The sequence below is a fragment of the Salvelinus namaycush genome, chromosome 18, assembly GCF_016432855.1.
Source record: "Salvelinus namaycush isolate Seneca chromosome 18, SaNama_1.0, whole genome shotgun sequence".
NCBI classification, from domain to species: Eukaryota; Metazoa; Chordata; class Actinopteri; order Salmoniformes; family Salmonidae; genus Salvelinus; species Salvelinus namaycush.
In genome coordinates this window covers 20,957,489-20,977,097 of record NC_052324.1, presented here as the reverse complement: position 1 = coordinate 20,977,097, position 19,609 = coordinate 20,957,489, and the positions used below count along the sequence as shown (strand labels likewise).

Below are 19,609 nucleotides of genomic sequence, written 5' to 3'. Positions count from 1 at the left end.
ACTCTAATGCATCCCCCTACCCTTGCCACCACTGCTGAAAAAAATCCAAGGGGAAACGCTGATACGTAAAATAGACCTACACTGTGACATCTGATGCTAGTTTTGATAGGTAATGGTATCTTTTCTTAATGTCATCAGTTTTTTATCCACCTGAAACCAACTTTCTAAACCATGTCTCGCTACATAAGTTGTTACTTAAATCACCAGAATGATGGAGAATCCATGAGGAAGAAAACTTGGTCTTTATATAGCCACTGCACATGGCTGTAGGATGTCATTGATGTGAAACTAACAACATCCAAGGCACATGATGGACGGTTGCCGTTGACAGGCTCAGTGAGGCAGCAGCTGCGTCAAAAGAAAGGTGTGTAGACTAATGAGATAGAAAGGAGAGGGTGTGAGGTAGGGCAGCGTTGTGCAACCAGGAAACGCCACTGATGTGTGTGTGGCAGTTCCCTTAGATGACGGCTCAATCAGAAATCCCAATACAGCCAAGGGAGGCAACAGTAAAATTGGCTTAATCCAAATTACAACAGAAAGGCTGTTTTCACTGACAGGAGGGAGTATTAAGTCCCTGTCAAACTAACCCTGGTAAAGCTCTAGGAGAAATATGATTTTTGATTCCCTTTCTGACTCCTAGAGTAAAGCAATGTTAAGAAAAAAAGAATGTATCCCATTCATAAACCACTGTGTCATATCAGATCAAGTCCAAGTTCTAAGGTTGAAATGGCTGATTTCAGGAGGAAAACATACTTTCACCTATGTCATACTTCTGATGAGCCAACACCATCATGGAAAACTACATTTTGTCACCCGCTGAAATTCCTGTGGTCCACAGGGTGACTCATCTTACTACATGCAACGCATCACCAGACCACTATGGCAGTAACTAGGCCTAACTATCTGAGCAACAATCTGGAGACTTCGCAAGGACTATTATGATATGTCAACTGTTTGTTAAACATGCAGTAACTTTCCAATAAAGAAGGGAAGATCATTAAGGCAACAAGGCCTGCTAGAGCTCTTGCAAAACACCCTGACTAGCCTAGGTTGTATCTTTAACCCTTCAATACAAAAGATCTTGGCCAAGTAGAACATGCAATCTAGCCCACTGTAAGACAATAGGTCATAGACTGCTGTTGTTAATAAGTATACTTAGCCTATGTGGACACTGCCTTATTTGCTCAAATTCCCAAAGCGATCCAGAGAATGGTAGGCTATATAGAGGGGTAGAGGAAGGAGGATGGTGTATGCTGTGGGAATCGTTTGTTATGTTTCTTCACACACTGTGCCATTTTAGTAGAGGCCTGTACATTTAGAAACTTTGGTTAGCAATAAGCCCTGATCCCATGACTTACTCAAAGAAGGGCAGGAAAGACACGGCTTGCAGAGAGCTACATTAGGTAGGCTAACTAGAGAGCACAACCTTCTCTCCTATGGACAGACTTGCAGCTTATTAGTCTAAGTGAACACTGCAGAGTGATTACAGCACGCCAAGCACAACAACAGCACAACATTGTGCTCAAACTACAATAGGTTAGGTCTAGATTTCAGGTTCAACAACTGAGAAATAAGATGGCATGTTTTGGGGAATTATTCTAAAGAATAAATATCAGGTCAAAAATGATCATGTTTAGCATCTTTGGATATGTTCCAATACTTGAATTCAAAACAGCAATACAGTGCTTAGCCTATAGGTCAATAAACTTATAGGCATAAGGCATACTTTCACTTCATTAATCAAAGAGTAGGCAAGGCCCAATTTAAAGACAAAGTCTTAGCCCTTCATTTTTTATATTTAGCCTAAATATCCTTACACAATTATAGCCCTAACTTTTTTATTTTAAAATTAAGCACAATAGTCCCAATTTTCCCAGAGTTCTACGGTGGTCCACACAACAATATGGCTGATGGTGTAGTAGGGATGTCAAATGTTCAGCCTGCTGCACAGACCCTATGAACCGTCTAGTCTAGGGTGCCTGGTTATATTTTGCTTAGGAGCATTTTTTTTTTAACTCTCTCCATGTTAAAGTAGGAAGAAATACACTTAGTGTAGCATTATTATGTATTTGGACATATAAAACCGGTGTTTTACATCAAAAAGCCATGACAACAGGAAGCAGCAACCGTATAAATCTCAATGTATGTTTTGGGAATATAAATGGTACTTAACATTTTCCAACAGGATTCTACTTTATCAGGTTAGTAAAATCGTGACAATACGTTTGTCCTGGCTAGGTGTAGGCCTATTGCTTAAAGGGGCAAACTGCAGGTGAAACAATAAAACAGGCACCCCACCACTGTTTTGGTAAAAAGCTGAGGGATAGGGCTGGAGAAACGTAACAACTCAAATTCAGGCCGAGCTACGGATGCAAGGACTGACCAACCATGATATCAGAATTATAGTTATGACTGTGTGTTTCTATACAGTGTTTACATTGTTTACAAACATTGGATTAAAGCAAGCTTATATTTTGGATTCTGATGTGGTAGGACAGTTGAACTCAGCTATGAGGCATTTATAAATTATATTCTTCAAGAATCAAGGACTAAGCTGTTTCCTTACAGACGTCACTCTAGTCTAGTCTAGACGTATGCATGCCCAGAGAAACAACAGTCTTATTTACCATCACAGCTATTGGCTCTGCATGATACAAATACAGAAATTATGCTGCTACAGCTAGAACAAATTAATACGTTGGAACTACAAATGTGTACGCCATCGGCAAGGGGATACAATTAACTGGGGCTATTGCATGGAGTACAGACGGCTGGTTGAGGACATTAGGAGTGTGATTGTTCTGATGACCCCTGAGTCAAATCACTCACGTCATAGAAGCTAGAGTGAGGGCCTGACTGGAATGCATCGGTCAGCAAAGTCCATAAAGGACTCTTTCACTGGACTGGACCTTATGCTCAGCTGTGCCTTCTGATGGAAGCGTGGCCTGCCAGCTATTGATCCTCAGCCTCAGCTGTGTGACGCTATCTTGATTATTTCATCACTGGCACATTATAGCCATGCAAATGGGGGGCAGTCACAGAAGCACAAGAAACGACCAAAGATCTCCACCCAATAAGTCTCCTACATATATCAAAGACAGGTCTGAAGGGGTGGGGGCTAGCTAATGTGTATGGAAAATGTACTGTTCTGTATAGCCTGTAAGGGTATCTACACATTTAGGCTACGGTGAAATGGTGGGTGTCAAGCAAGTTCCTCCTGCCTAGCTGGTAACGTTTCTTACCTAGCTAGCTAGCGAACGTTAGCTAAGAATGTAACTCCAAAGTTGACCATGTAAACATCGGATTTAAATTCCTTAGCTAGTTAACGTTTCTTAGTACTGGCACGAAACGATATCTGCTAACTAGATGGTAGGTTAGCTAAATTAGTTAATAGTTAGTTAGCTGCTTACTTACTCTAACAAGCTGAAGTAAGCAAGCCAACAGATAGCTTGCTAAGGTAGCTAGATTGCTAATGTAAATAGATAGCTAACGTTAGGTCGCTAGCTAGGTGCGCTTATGCTAGCGTTTGAAAATGAGTTGACGATTTTGCAAGGCAACTGGACCCATACTATTCGCTATATCTATTACGACATTAGCCACATAGCTAATTTGTATAATATATTTGTAAAAAGTTGATCAGTTCTAGATTACTTTACTGAAAGCTAAGCCACACAGCCTAAATTCGCTAGTTAACAATTGAGCTGTCGCTAACCCCCACAACGTCACTTGTCTAGGCAAACTGTTAGCTTGAAGGTGAATTCGTCTTTCGTTAAGCTAGCTGTTTTATCAAAATACATACCAGCTCATTTTGTCTGAATTTCTAATCCAGTTTCAATGGGCAGCTTTTCTCTCAGCAAACCTCATCCCCTTTCACACAAAATAATAGATTAAGTAATCAGGAAGTGGCTACGGTAGTTTGTGTTCACGTGGGGGTCAAGGGATTTTAACTACGGAAAGCAGAAAGGCCTGCACTGGGTAACATGGATATAAGAGATCGATCGAGATAAAACTATTTCTGTGGGATTCTCTCTTCAGAATGTCATTTTTTTTCAGTTTTAAATGTTATATTATAGTTTAGAAAATACATTTGACGAAATTATGCTTCTGATAGATTAGCTCAAATCAAGGAAAGATCAGAAATAAAAGAGATCCTAGACCTTGAGGATTTCGTCCTGGTCTCTGTTGATTTCAGCCCAAATGTGGAAGCATGGAGATAGTATATCTATATGGATGGAAGTATGATGCCATACCAGTGGGTCTAGGCAGATCCCATTTTTCTAAGTTATTTAAAACCTGTGTGCCTAACAAAATGGTAATTCCATAGTAGTCTACATCTGTTGATAGGCATATAACAGAATGTTTCAGGCCTATTCCTCCACCAAATCAAAGATAATTTGAGTCTGTGTACATTCTGAAATGTTTTAAATAAGAATGTTATCTTTTAAAATGTATATATATAATACTGAAAATGGTACGCACACAGTTTCATTTTCTTTATTCAAGTACTTTACATAGAAATAACAAAAACAATTGCGTTACAACAAACTGAAGTGCCAAGTTAACAATGAGGGGAGTACATCTCCCCACCACAAAAGGATAATACATGTCATTACAATATTCAGAATTTATATTAAGACCTTATTATAAGGTAATAGAAAAACATGAAGTAAAAACATCCACAACTTTTTCAACAAGACCTCTTGTTTTCTTTGAAAAGAAGCCAACAAAAAACAGTTCTCAAATCCTAGTGTGATTTTCCAAAATGTCCATATTTGTATTTCCGCAGTTTGCCCCATTTTACTAACGTTTAATGTTTTTATTGTAATAATTATTTCCATGCATAATAAAATTAAAATAATTGAGCACCACCTTTAGAACCTTAGGGTCGCTCTAAACATGTTTGAACCTTTTCGTGCACATGCAAACATGAAGATATAATGAAAAGGAAACAGGAGATAACAAATACAATTTTCCCCAAAACATTTGAGTGCCATCTGCCAAAGGTTAACTTACTCTACTTAATATGGACCACATTGACAATTTGTGGAACCATCCTCAAAATAAGCGTTTAGGATAGCAATCTATCATCAATTTCAACAGTTGCAGCATTTTTGGGTCATTAAGATGAGAAGAGCTGCAGGATTTTATCCTAGTACAAGAGTGGCCATGGAGGTTTTGTTTGGAATGTTTACTTTCAGTCTTTAATATTCTTGCACAAAGGCAGTAAATTAAAAGAGTATACGCAGACATCAGCACAGGGCTGTCTTGAGCCGTAAGCTGACTGAGGTCACATTTACGTTTGTTGCTTCTGTGGAGTTCTCATTGCATATTGTTCCTAATCACCCAACCATGCAACCTAATTTGGCACAAACATGACTGTTAAGGTTGGCTTGGGTCCAAGACTGAGCCCAGAACCATCAGGATGATGAGGAGAAGATATGAAGGGAGCTCTCTTATTTTAATCTCTTACACACTTAACGTATCCTCTCAAATCATACCAGAGCAAGACAAAAACAAAATGGAAATCAGTCTAGAAATAGTTCAGCTCTAATTGACATGGTAATGTCGACTACTGAAAGTACTGTGTTCAGATCATGTGGGACAAACAAAGCAGTATTGAATCATGATTCATGAGGACAGTTTTTACTTTCAGATCTTTTGACAGTGGTTTGATATTTAACAGTAATGTGAAATAAAAAATTTAAATTGTTATATGTAATATAGACCATGCTTTTACACTGTGCAATTTGCATTAATCAGAAATGTGACAGATGACATCCAGTTTACAATGTTGTAATTACATGTCTTTGGGTGACAGATAGAAATATGTTGGCGTATTCTCCTCTCTTCCGAGCACAACTTCCACTCTTCTCACCGAGATCTAGATAAACACAGTATTCTTTTAAACCAAATCTCATCCAATACCAGAAACTTAACATTTGAACTTTCAGATACGAGCATAAAGTCCACAGGGCTGCTATATGATCTCTGAAAACTGTCTTTGTTATTTTACTCTTACTGAAAGGCTTTTCTTGCTGAACCATGCTGGCTGAATGAAAAAGTACAGAATAATTCAGAAGGTATTTTGCTCATTCTCTATGGTTTTACATACCATGTACCCTTAAAAGAATGAAGACATCATTCTAATGCACAAGATGCTTAAACAACATTCCAAACCAGCAAATTATGTCTACACCAAATCCTTGGAGACGTTCGGTGTTCACTGATATAGATTATGTTTACCCTTTCCACCTGAGAGCCAACCCTGTCTCAGCTGTTGAGAATTATATCCCCTCAATCACCCAGAAAAGTTAAGATGGGTTCACTTGCTTGTGTACACACTTTCAACATTAAAGGCCAGAACTGAATGAAGAAATTCAAGGGTTCCAATCCATACGTTTTTTTAGACTTCACTTAGCTTATGGCAAATCACACTTCAATTGATACAGTTTTGATTCAATAGAGACCAGTGTTATTTGAGTGTCATTATAGATAGACTGTAATCATCTACATTCCACTTCTATATCCTTTATTTTTCCACTTTATTCATGAACAGTTATCAATTATTTTAAAATTCCTTCCATACATCGAACTAGCTCAAGCAAAGTCCAGGAAATAATAATAATTGTCACCAAGAATACAAGTGTCCTAAAATGCACTTCAATAAAGCCATTGATTTACATAATAAGTGATATGATACTGTTTGTGTGAACTCGCCAACACTTTCAGACAATGCAAGGGGTCTGCTAATTTACCCATTTACAGTAGATGAACTGGAGAAAGACTCTCTAAGGCCAAATTAATTGGAAAATAAGTGGACACTCGCCAGGAAGCCCAGGAATGAAAACCGGTTTGTACAGGAAAGAGGGAATATGGCCTTGGAAGCACATTGGAGAATTCTGTGTTCTCAGAGAGCAATGCATTTGTAAATTATTATTGTTGACATTTTCAATCAAGATTTCTGAAAGTTTTTACTATCAGGCACATCTGCTATGACAATAAGTAATCCATATCAAACACACAGAGAACACATTCGACTGTGGTGCAGAAATTATTTCACACAGGGCCTGATGGGACAGGAGGGGAAAATAACTGTCCTTTCAGGGGAAAGACATCCTAGAAAAACATCAAGACCACAGCTGACAAGAGCATTGAGCACAGTGAAGACAACAATCTAATGTAGTGGATCAATTACCAAACAGTTTGGATTCACATCCCTGCAATGACTGGTATTATCCATTATTAGCTATACCTATACAGTGTTATAATTAGTGAAACTACTTGTTTAATGGTTTTATAGATTTGACGCATTTGAGTGCATTTTTTAATCAGTATGACCTAAGAAATTAATTTTCTGAATCTAGAGCCAATCAAGTAGTGTATAGCCTTCAGTCAATGCCAGACCTGGCATTTGTAAAATTGTATATTGCTTTACTGATCAAATAAAAATGATGATTTGTTTTGCATACTGTGTACTAGGCTTATCTTTTTTCATATATTTGACTGAACTTTGGAATCCAATACATTACAGGTTTGTTTGCAATTGAAATACACACGATTTTTGTTCAAAAATGTTTTTTGTTTATTTTTCTTATTAAGAACACATTAGTGTTTCCTCAAACCACTTCCCACTTACAACCCTACAGTAGGTACAAATAATATTAGATCATTTTGAAATGGAAGATAAGGCACCCAATTTGGCACTGTCTCAATGCTCCAAAGTCTTTTGCAATGACTTGTTTTCACAGAACATCCTGCAGTATCATTACTTTAGAGTAAGCATTTTAAGACACCTTCTGCACAAGCATTCAGTCAGTTAGAAATGTGTGCATTTTTATATAGTGTACATCTAAATACACTTGCACACAAATGCACAATTTAATACTGAAGTTTCCACAATCTGAGTACACAAGTTTAAGTAATATACCTGTATACATCTCTCACTGTAGAAAAAATAATAATCCCTAATTTCTAAATTCAGAATCTCTCAAAACAGTAGGAGGTGTAAAAATGGAAATATCATGTAGATTCTATGGTAGTTCTTACAGGTGTTGCTCATCATAACAATATGCAAAATATTTGCGTCCCTTTCATTTGACAATATCTCTAATTACATGCATGTAGCTGGCAGGTCTCTGTCAGTGAAAGCGCAGATAAAAGGCCCTCTAATTCATCTCTGCTTTTATCCAGATTTGTTGTCGGCTTGCAATAGCTTACAGAGGCAGGCATTTCAATGTTTCAGTCTTTTTCTCTACGCTCTCAACATTTCATTTCAAGATTGGTCAAATGTGTCTTAAATGCACTTATAAATATGACCAAGAGGAGTCTTCGGAAGATAGATGAAAGCTACATAAAACACTCTTACTTAAAATATATATATTAACTTAAAAAAAACTAATATATATATATATTTATTTATCTTGGACATCTTAGTAGGCTATCTTTCATGGATGTGTGTAATTTGTAGTGAACATGTTGAAAATGTGTCATTGGTTCATGATTATTTACCATTAATGTTGCAATCCATTTCACTGAGTGTGCATCAGACCACAATAGTTTACCACCAAATACTGGTCCATTGACCACAGGATCATGTTTGGATGGACAAAGCCAATGATCCCTGGGCTTTTTAATGCTCATGTTTTGAGCTTATAGCAAAATACTTTTGAACCATTGAACTGTAACTGTGATGCAAATAATTGCAAAAATGCTACTAAAATCAAAACTATTTTCGAGTATTTTGCGGCTACCAATCTGCCTAAAATTAATGTCGGAAACATAGTTTATGTCTTTGTAATGTTTGGTTAATCACAGGCACAATTAAAAAAACAAACATAGTCATTATTATCCCCATATGTTTGGCACATTATGTTGAGAAACAATAAAAAAACAATATAATTAAATACTTTTTCAACAAAAGACAGGCAATCGAAAGTGCAGTAAATAAGGTATCAACAACAGTACACAAATACAACCAATTGCACTTTTAACAACCAGATGAAATAAATGCATACATCCCAAACATAGCTCACCTTATTCTACGCCTAGTTGTAATTCAGTCTCAACCCAATTGTACAAAAATGTTTGAATCCCTCCTCAGTCAAGATTCTTGGTGAATTTCTCAGAAAACACAAGACATGATATGACTTCAGAAACTTGAATTGAATTCTCAATGATATGCCATGTCCTCTTGGACAGCCGGTGCCATGATGCCCATCTGCTTGCTGGCATTCACACAGTTGTTGGCCCTCCCATCTATGTCCTCTCCTTACCCTACTCTTACAACAAAACAAGCCCATCTCCAAATAGAGGAGGGAAATATTACCTGGAATTAAAAATGAGGAGAATGTAAGAGAAAAAGTGAGAGAAAAAGTCATCTATTTGTCTCATTGTGGATAGGACCTTTCCTCAGTCTTATGTTAGAGCATGGTGATGATCCATCCTAAGCACAGGTAGTGACAGTCATGATGTTGCCACCGCTGGGCCCTCCACTGCCACCACAGGAACTGGGGGGTGAGCTGTGGCTGCCAGCTGCCCCACTCCCCTTGTCAGCCGGCTTCTTGTCCTTCTGCTTGAGGTGAACTTTGGCATGTCTCTTGCGCTCGTCACTCCGGGCAAACTTGCGTCCACAGAACTCACAGGAGAAGGGCTTCTCGCCCGTGTGCGTGCGGATGTGGGTGGTCAGGTGGTCACTTCGGCTGAAGGAGCGCATGCATATGCGGCACTGGAAGGGTTTGTGACCCGTGTGGATGCGGAGGTGGCGTGTCAGTTCATCTGAACGGGAGAAGCGTCTGTCACAGTTTTCTGCTGGGCAGGCATGAGGCCGCTCATGCACAGGGGTTTTGCTGGGTCGGTTTGGGTACTTCCGTGGTCGGATGGGTTTGAGTGTTAGCGTCTGAGGTGGCTGGTGGTGTTGAGGAGCAAGCTGCTGCCCGCCAATGAAACCTGGATGAATCTGCTGCTTGTCTTTGAATGCTCGAATGGTCTCAAGTGGTGTGATAGGTGGGGGGTTGACTCTAATTGGGTCCATGGACTGGAAGGGCTTGTGCTCCATCACGCCAACTTCACCCTGATGATGGAAGAGGTTGTAATCTGGGATCATGGAGAAAAGGCTCCCGTCCATGGAGGGCTTGGAGGTGGTGTGATAGTCATTGCCGGGGTAGCCGAGGGCAGTGCTGGTGGCAGGGCTGTGGTGGAAGGAGACCTGGTCCTGGTACAGCTCGCTGCAGGTGGAATAGGCGGGCAGTGGTGGACCGTACACTTGCTCCATGTCTGAGGACTGGCCGCCCATGCTGGCCCCAGAGGACGACGTCTGTGTGGTGATATTGCCAGGCGACGGGGAAACACCCAGGATGCCAGCACTTACTAAACTAATGATATTGTTGTCTGAACACCAGCCGGAGCCCCCGATTCCACCCGACGGAGGAGTGTCAAAGGCAAACTTCCCCAGATAGGTGACGGTCTGCCCACTGCGGTTTGACTGGAAGCTGGAGCCGTACTGGATCTCTGCGGTTCCCTTATCACTTCCCATCCCCAGATCCATGATATTATCTGGATGACAGGGAAACAAATGAAATACATTTTAATGAATAGTTCACCCAGCTGTTATAACACGAAAATGAAATACAACTAAAAGCAGAACCTGTTTGAAAAAACACACATGAAAGGGTGCAGTACAACTAGTGCAGAAAAGTTTTTATAAAGTCTAGAAGCTACTACGCTAGACTACGCTAAATATGAACTTGCTTGATTTCAGTCAGAGTCCTCGATTAGTCCGAAATTCAGCTTCTCTGCATATCTCTGCATATAGTCTGCCAAGAAAAAATCATAAAACAAAGCAGCCCAATACAGTTCATAGGAAAAAGTGAGCGGTGCTGCCAGACCTGCAAGTTTATCCACTGACTTGTGCATCTGAGACAGTGTTCTCTCTCTCAGATCCCACAAGCTCTCATAAATCAAGACCTAAACACCCCCTTTGATCCAGTCATTATATGTCTCACAGGAGGACAGCCACACTGAATGGCAAGATCTGATTTCCACACAATAGGGTGCAAGCCAGACACCACTGCTAGCATTTTCACAGATACATGCATGTCCAATGTAGCTGCGTGGGTTTTAGCAGAACGAGATATCTACTCAAAATGAGGAAATTCAACTGTAAAGTATACATCCTACTCAGATCATTGGGTCAGCTATGCACATCTGGTCATAGCAATGCACATTTGGCCATCTAGCTAAATGTTATGTCTACACTAACTTTCTTGCTCTTTTGTCAGTGTGTTTTTCACTAGTACTGTAGTAGTCTATCTTAGGTATTATATAATATCATATCAGACACCTGCAATGAAAACATCCAAATGAATGCAGTTTTGGCACAGTTTTGTGCAGAAAATTTTACAGAATTCATACATCAACAGAGATAAATCAGCCAATCATTCACGTCACAATAAATTATACACAGGGGTGCTTATATATTCAGTCCCAGTAATTACTGTCTGTTTACCAGAATTTGGCTAAGGGCAAAGCATGATGAAGCAAACAAAACCAAAATTACATACATTTCGCACAACTATTCAACACATGAGGTTATATTTGAATTCTTGTGGAGGTGAAGTTGAAGAAAACAAGCCTAAAAAAATTGCCAATGCTTAGGAGTGTGTTTCATCATGTAGGCTATTGAAATACAAGGCAGACACTATCTTGCTGTAATCTTCCTCAATATTTTGATTTGTTTGAGTTCAAATAAAATGTAAGCAGTGTCACAGTTGTTGCTCTAAATTGAGCTGGTGTTATAACTTTGGGGTAAATATTGTGAGAGAACACCACTTGCACAAGGGACTTAACACCTGGCTCTAGGTATTTCAAAAGGTTGCTCGTCATAGGGAATAGCTATCACAATGTGTGTGATTTGAATGAAAATATCCAGTCGGATATGATATGACATGAACATGTTAGATTATCATACATTGATGGCTACCTGGCAAACACTTGGCTAATCTAAGGTGTGAGGCATGTCAAAGGGTTTTCATCTCCATGACGTTTTTCAAAAATCCTATTTATTTCCGATTAGTTGTAAGAACAATGCTGTTTCTCTGAGTATCGAGAGGTGATAGGCCTACTTATATCAGAGCAAATGTCATTTTGCTACTGTACTAGGGCACCAGGACGGGTAATGATAGAACATATATCAATATTAGAATTAGACGTGGTTGGTGCTGTGTCTTCAGTCATATATTTGTAAAGGTTATCTACAATTTAGCCTACATTTACTTTGCAAAGTAATAGGTCTAACATATTGACAAATAACAAATATCCATAGATATTTGATAATCAATATCGATTATATTTGGACAATTGTAAGTATACATTGATGAACTTATAAACAATACTGACACTACAGATGGCTATATAATTACGCATTATATTTAATTAAGTTATTAAAGACTGTATAGGCCTTTATCTTTAGCTTGCGGCTAACCACAACTCTAACAACAAGTAGGCCTATTTATTGTCAAATGCATTCATTTTTGAGTGACACACTTTCAATAGGGTACCATAAAATTGTAATTCCTCGTGTGTTGATATACAGTTCCGAGGTCCAATTGAAATGTGTATAATATGGTACTGCTGGATCTAAATTTGAATAAAATATGTTGGTGTGTCTGAAGCATATTTGATCTGAAAACATGTATGTGCTGCTATCAAGGTTCGTTTCAATTATCATATTAAAGTTGGCCAACATGTTCATCTAAACTTCACTTTAGAATTGACAAACACTTGCATTCAATTTTAACAGAAGACATTATCATTTTATTTCACACATCTCTGAAAATGAAAGTTGCTGTCCTCTGGAGACTTGCATTCCAGTGAGAACCAAGACATACATTTGTATATGTAGCCTAATCATTATGGTCGTACAGAATGCTATAAGGCTTATAGCCCAGCATACTCGTGAGACTAGGCATGGGAAAGCTTGAAATGCAGCGCCGGTCGAACGCCCACTATATAGGGGATGGCCATGCCACCTTAGCCCAATCCAAAAACAATATCTAAATTGTCGACAAATATACAAAAAATTATTAATGAATTGATTAATTTAATGTTGACTAGACATAATGAATGTATGCAACTGTCGTTTTGGTTACAGTGGCACATGTATTTATGGACGATCAATCAACAAAACGATGGCTTTATCATGCTTCAGTTTAATTTAACAAAAAATATATAGGCCTTTCATACCAGGTCAATTTATGTTTTTGTTTTGGTGAATAGGCCTAGATGTATGATTTTTATCTATGAATCTTACGCCAATTCGTACGTTTGTATACTTACTTTCACTTTAAAGGCATGCCAATCATTTTGTGTAAGTTTTCACCAGAGCAGATAAGTTCATGATACTATTAATTACTGTTTGACCTTGCATTTAAATTGCAGGTTGTAAAATCGTGACGTTATCTCATAGGCTTGGACATCGTTAAACTACGCATCATATTTCTGGCATAAATGCTTGCCTCTCATATGGTTAACACTAACAGCACTTGTTTTACATGTCATCAAAATAGTAGTATCTAACCTTTGTGAAATATGTTATCAAAAACAAGATCAGACTCGATTCAAATGAGATCGAGTCAGTGCGTAACAGCCAGAAGCGCAAACAGGTGCCTAGAAGATGTTCGCGGCGCGCGAGCTCCAAGACAACTGTTGCGGTGCCTGCATGCGCTCCACAGCTGAGACGCGCTGTAGATAAAACAGAGCCTTGATAGAACAGACCCAATCACATCACAAACAAAGTAAACTATTCTTACCTGTATTCATTTGCGAGTAGTGGTTTATAGAATCCGTATTGGTGAAAATGTTCATAGACGTCGGAATGTCCTCTTCTGGGTAAAGACTGTCAGGAATCGTGTTAATTAAACTGCTCATGGTAAGAGGGAGCTTGTCCGCTAGTTTCCCTGTCATAGCAGTTATTTAGTCTGACATAAATGGCAACGTGCAGGTGTCCGAATAGATCACGAACAGTGTTTTCAAATCGAAAACACAGTAGATGATGATCTATAAGGGTTAGAGAGTGGAGGGGAAAAAAATCCTAGATGTTGTAGGCTATCCAAGTTCCCTTCAGAGACAGCGTTGATATCTCTCCGTTGAGATACAGTCGAACTGAATTGTCACAGGCAATTGTTATTAATCTAATCTACAATGATTCCTGTTTTTTGCTTGTTGGGAGTTTAAAGTCTGTGAATCAATGAAACCGTGGTGGTTGCACAAGTGTAGCGCTGATCTGTATTGCTCGTATAGGGAACTCCAGCGCTTGCTGGTATTAAATAGGGGGACGGAACATTTATGTGACGTAGATGACCATTTATGGATACACAAAGCCAGACCGTACATAACACGTCACCAATGGAAGCGCCTCATAGTGGAAACATTAGAGTCTGTTGCAGTAAGACAGTCTCAAGCGGCGGATGAGTTCCGTGGAGCGAAGCCTGTGTTGGTCTACTGTGCTACCTGTAGACGAACTCACATTTTATAAAGTTTTCAACCAATTGGCATAGCTTTGTAATGAAGCATGTTGTTTGATACGAGCTATTCGTGTTGTCCTTGAGAACACATTACACTTTTATCCTTTGTCATATTGGAACACTGACAACTGAACCACAAATCATAATCCTTCTGGTCAAAATGCCATTAGAATCATCATATCCATTCATGTGTAAAGCTGCTTTTGCAAAATCATCGCAATTATTCGTTGTGATATAAAAATGAAAATATACAAATTTGGCTAGACAACCGGTTATTGCACATTTGCATGGGTGACAGTTTTCAGCTTTCAACATATAGGCTAGTGAACATTGTAAAGGTAAGCTATGCTATAGCCTACCTACTGAACCAGTTGAATCCATACACAATATGCCCGCCGGAGACAACTGTGCGTAAAATTCTGAAGAGGGCATGTCAACTCTTCTCTTGAAAATGTTTTAGCGTGATTTAAGTCATGAATACTATATTCACATCTTAAATGTATGTACATGTACAGTATTATACACATGTATTGCATCATTACACATTATAGTTAAATAATGGCTTTATAGCCTACAAAATCCATACGAGGCAAATACAGTTTTATGGATGCCTACTCCAATTAAGACTTTTGATTACAGTGGGCTCAATGACCCCAACTTGTGTGTCTCTTGTCATAATGTTGCACCACACTGGCTTCATGACGTTGAGCTGTAGCCTATACAGTAGAGTAGTCCTGCTTGAACTCGTTCTCACTTTATGTGCAAAAAATAAATAATCATCCCCACACAGTGCATCATGAAACAACTAACTTGCACAACATAACGCATGGGGTTGAATTGTCCTTCTACACTCTAAAACCCTTTTCATGCACCAACATTGGTTTACAAAGACAGTAATTGTCAGAGTTAAAATCGCTTGTAAATATTGCAAGCGCTCTGTGAAGCCACAGGCTTGCTTTGACTGAAGTGGAAACTCCAAATAAGGCATTGATCCGGCACCGCCCCTCGAAGTCTGTATTTGGTTAGTAAAGTTCCGGTGAAGCCACTGGTAAGTGGAAAAGAGATCTGAACCACAGATGACACAACGTCATGGGTCATAATTCAACAATATGAGGAACCTGAGAGACAAAATGTTAAGTGTTTCTTACCCAATTAATAGACCCTCCCTTGTTTGTGAAGTGCTTCCTTTGACGACGTGTTGTGTATGGCCTACTGTAAAGAACTGTCCAGATTCTTAGGAAGTGTCCATATGGCAGTGTGGGCTTAGCAGGCTTGTGAACTCACCACTATAAGACACTGACTGCTAGGTTATTACTAAGCTACTACAAGCTATTACCGCTATACTATCACTCACTATTCACTAATGATAATAACAATATGGTCACACAAACATAACTGGCCATATGTGGCAATATGGGGCTCATATTAAAATAATTCTAAACTTTCAAACAATTCTGAGTGGTAGAAATAATCACATTTGTTTGAAAAAATGTAATGTAGTATGACATTTCTGGCCTTGAATATTTAAGAATGAGAGATTTAACAGTCTAGTATTAGCTCACAGACTCCCTTAATAAACGGAAAATAGGATGTGTGGGAGAAAGTCTGAATCATACTCAGTGTTTGGGGGGCTTTTACTAACAGAACGCACAAGGAAGTCCTGTGTCTGCTCCCTCTAAGGGCTATGTGGAACAGTCAGTGTGTAGGTGAGCCATGGGGGTGATAAGTTCAAATTGCCATCTGTGGATTCAGGGCCGACTCAAGCCTTTTGGGGGTCCTAAGTTAAATTTAGTTGGGGGACCCCCCACCCTAAGGGCAAAACATTTTAGTGCCCACCCTCTAGATGGCAGAGAGATACATTTGACGTTTTAGAGTTCATTTCATGCAAGTCTACACATTTTGCCATGTGTTGTAGAGAAAATGTTGTAGTTTTATGACTCATTTCATGCAATTCTACTAATTTTGCCACGACTTATGTCATTGTAATATGACATCTGAGTGAGAGTGACTAACAAAGTCAATGTGGGTCCCCTGAATGTCAGGGCGCCTGGGCATGTGCCCTGTGTGCCCGGTCACTAATTCGACCAAGATTACTACTAAGTTTAGATAGTTGTGATAACTCGCCAATATACATCATTATTTTTGCTGACATGGGTTAATTGAGTGACTGACAATGACTGACATAAGCGAAAAACTGCTGATGCACAACCAAATTTTGAAATTGCACCTTCTATATTCTACTATTCTAAATTGCAACAGTAAGTTGAGACCCTGACTGATTTCCAAATTCCTTTTCTCTTATACCTGGAACCAGCCCTGTGTGCATTATTTTTTAGAGTGTCCTCACTGTACTGGAAATACAGTAAGATCAGGGATATTATGGTTATTATCTGTGTTTGGATTTCCTTTTCTTTCAATTTAGAGAAAAAAGTCTGAGTCTGAAAATTCATGTGAAAGGAGATGAATCGGGCAAAAGGTGTTTTATAATCCAGATGTGAATGGGAATATATGATTGAATACCGTATTTACCAAAGGCACTCTCCCAGCTGATAGTTCATAGGCCTTTAGCAGAGGCCCACAAAGATGTATGCGTCTAGTAGTCAAGGTGGGAGTGTCTAGTAATAACGCAGGTGGAAAGCAGTGTCATTGCACCTCCCTCTAGTTAATGACTAACCCTTGACGGTTATTTTATGGATAAAAACCGGTGAGGGTATTCCCTTTGAACTAGAACACCAAGAGGTCCTGACTCCTTGCGCCTCCAACGCCTTTCCTCTGGGGAACCCTTTGTTTGGGGTGGAGAGAGGAAACTGGGCCGGAAATAGCCGCCTGTTGTATTTCCTAGACGTCCAGGTACATGAGGTGTCACAGTAAGGGAAGCAGTATGCATGGTGGAAGTGATTCGTTACATCACCGGATCAAAGCTCCCTGTCTGGTTTGCATATGGGGATTCCATGGAAGCACCGGCTTGTCCAAGATGGTTATCTAGCTCATTTGAATACAGTGCCACTATGGATATATAATCAAATTAGTTCACTTTTTTCCATCTTCATGGGGGCCAATTCAAATGTCTGTTCCTTGTTGTATCCAATGAACAGTCTAGCTTACTTATCCCTTACAAGAAGAAGATTATTTATACAAGTTATGAAACAACAATGAAAGTTGCCAAATACCATATCTTTATTTTATTATATGGGTTCTAATACTGACATGTATACATTGTGTTGCTGGGTATGATAGCTCATATTGCTAAAATAATACGATTTGCATACATTGGTATCATAAATCACAGGGAAAAGGCTACAGCCCTGTAAAAACAAAACAGCAAGGTTCCTAAAAAGTTGTATAACAATGTCCACTTTGGGCCTAATCTAATTTCACAGTCCATGGTGAGGATGGATGGCTAGATTTGACACAAGAAACCCTATATGATATCAGAGGATAGAGGTTTGACATCTATTGTAAACTTTCGGCACTTATAGTTATGACCAGTAACCACAGCAGGCAGTCTGAGAGCGTTTTAAAATGCCTTGCCTTGAAATACACACACCTACAGCCCCAGGGTTTCTGTGATGAGTCAAAAATAATATTCTTCCCACATAGCAAGAAAGTATGTGTGAGTGTCACATGTTAAGTGCGTTTTTTTGACTACAGAATAATAATATTATTGACTTATCCCAGAGATGGCCAGTGACAGCATGTAGGCTACAGTATGTGTCACTGTAAATCCCTCTTCTAAATTAACATGAGTTGGAAGATGTCCAGGTTAATAGCACAAACCATCTGTCTGAGGAGAGACAGACAGACAGAAGCCTCCTCTGCTGCTCCTCTCATAGTCCAATGGGGCTGGAGGACTGGGCCAGCCTGCTAAGGTGAGATGTCAATGTGTAGAGTTGAGAAGATTTGACTCTTGACATACGTGAAACAGATGGTACAACATCTCACATTCTTACCACTCCTCCTTAGCAATAAAGTAATGAGCTGGAGTAGAATCCCAAGTGAGAAATCTTTTGCAGGTCTCAAAGTTTACCAAAAGAAGAGAGAAATGGAGACTCATTCAAATCATTATGCATATTAGATCACTTGCTACGGTTAGGCAATTGAATTGATTATGCAAATTCCTTTTAATTAATGTAAGTTTGAATATATTAAGCAGTTATTAAATTATTTTCCCATATTATCAAGGGATGTGAGAGCTTTTTTTTCTGAAAATGCAATATACTGCACATCCTGATCTGAACTACAGCTGTCACTTTTTCTTAATCATAATATGTTAACCCTCTTGATAATTGGAGCTGAATAAACATATTTGTTGGCATACAGTGAAGCTGAGTGTCAGAATACAGCTTTTAGTTGTAAGCTGATGGTGGAAGAAATGGCTGTTCCATGTAATCAGACTGCACCTTACACTGGACTAGACTAGATGTATAATGATTAGAAGTTAGAACTCTGTATGTGGAATATTTAACCTGTGAGCTGTGCGAATTATATTGTATTGCTTAATCACATACACTGAGTACATTAAGAACACCAGATGAAAGCTATGATCCATTATTGATGTCACTTGTTAAATCCACTTCAATCAGTGTAGATGAAGGGGAGCGACAGGTTAAAGAAGGATTTTTAAGCCTTGAGACAATTGAGACTTGGATTGTGTATGTGTGCCATTCAGAGGGTGAATGGGCAAGACAAAAGATTTAAGTGCCTTTGAACCAGGTATGGTAATAGGTGCCAGGCGCAAAGGTTTGTGTCAAGAACATGCGATGCTGCCGGGTTTTTCCACGCTCAACAGTTTCCCGTGTGTATCAAGAATGGTCCACCACCCAAAGGACATCCAGCCAACTTGACACAACTGTGGGAAGCATTTGAGACAACATGGGCAAGCATCCTGGTGGAACGCTTTCGACCAGTGGAGGCTCCCCAGAGGAGGAAGGGGAGGACCATCCTACTCAGTGAATTTCATAAAAATGTAAATTGTAAAACATTTAAAAGTTATATTTTTTAGATAAAACTATACTAAATATAATCATGTCACCAACAATGCCAAGCATGTTTTAATCAGTTACCAACGTAACTGATTAAAACACACTATT

The 19,609-nt window shown here is 39.1% G+C and overlaps 2 protein-coding genes across 2 annotated transcripts in view; both read right to left on the bottom strand.

Moving 5' to 3' along the window:
• Positions 1 to 3,940, bottom strand: part of bin3 (bridging integrator 3) — a 34,963-nt gene extending 31,023 nt beyond the window's left edge. Inside the window, exon 1 of the mRNA XM_039013448.1 lies at positions 3,800 to 3,940. Within this exon, the coding sequence (XP_038869376.1) occupies positions 3,800 to 3,807 (8 nt within the window). The 5' untranslated portion in view covers positions 3,808 to 3,940. The remainder of the gene's footprint in view (positions 1 to 3,799) is intronic.
• Positions 3,941 to 7,508: 3,568 nt separating this feature from the next.
• On the bottom strand, positions 7,509 to 14,251 carry egr3 (early growth response 3). Its single transcript, XM_039012807.1, has 2 exons — positions 13,806 to 14,251; positions 7,509 to 10,551 (listed from the first exon to the last, which is right to left on the bottom strand). The coding sequence occupies exons 1-2, from the start codon at positions 13,957 to 13,959 to the stop codon at positions 9,443 to 9,445; spliced, it is 1,263 nt and encodes a 420-aa protein (XP_038868735.1). The 5' UTR covers positions 13,960 to 14,251; the 3' UTR covers positions 7,509 to 9,442.
• Positions 14,252 to 19,609: the final 5,358 nt, after the last annotated feature.

Excerpts from the sequence above, each read along its gene's own strand:
- egr3 (XM_039012807.1), bottom strand. The coding sequence starts at position 13,959 with ATGACAGGGAAACTAGCGGACAAGCTCCCTCTTACCATGAGCAGTTTA. Across the intron at positions 10,552-13,805 it reads CTACTCGCAAATGAATACAG|ATAATATCATGGATCTGGGG; the intron begins GTAAGAATAGTT and ends CCTGTCATCCAG.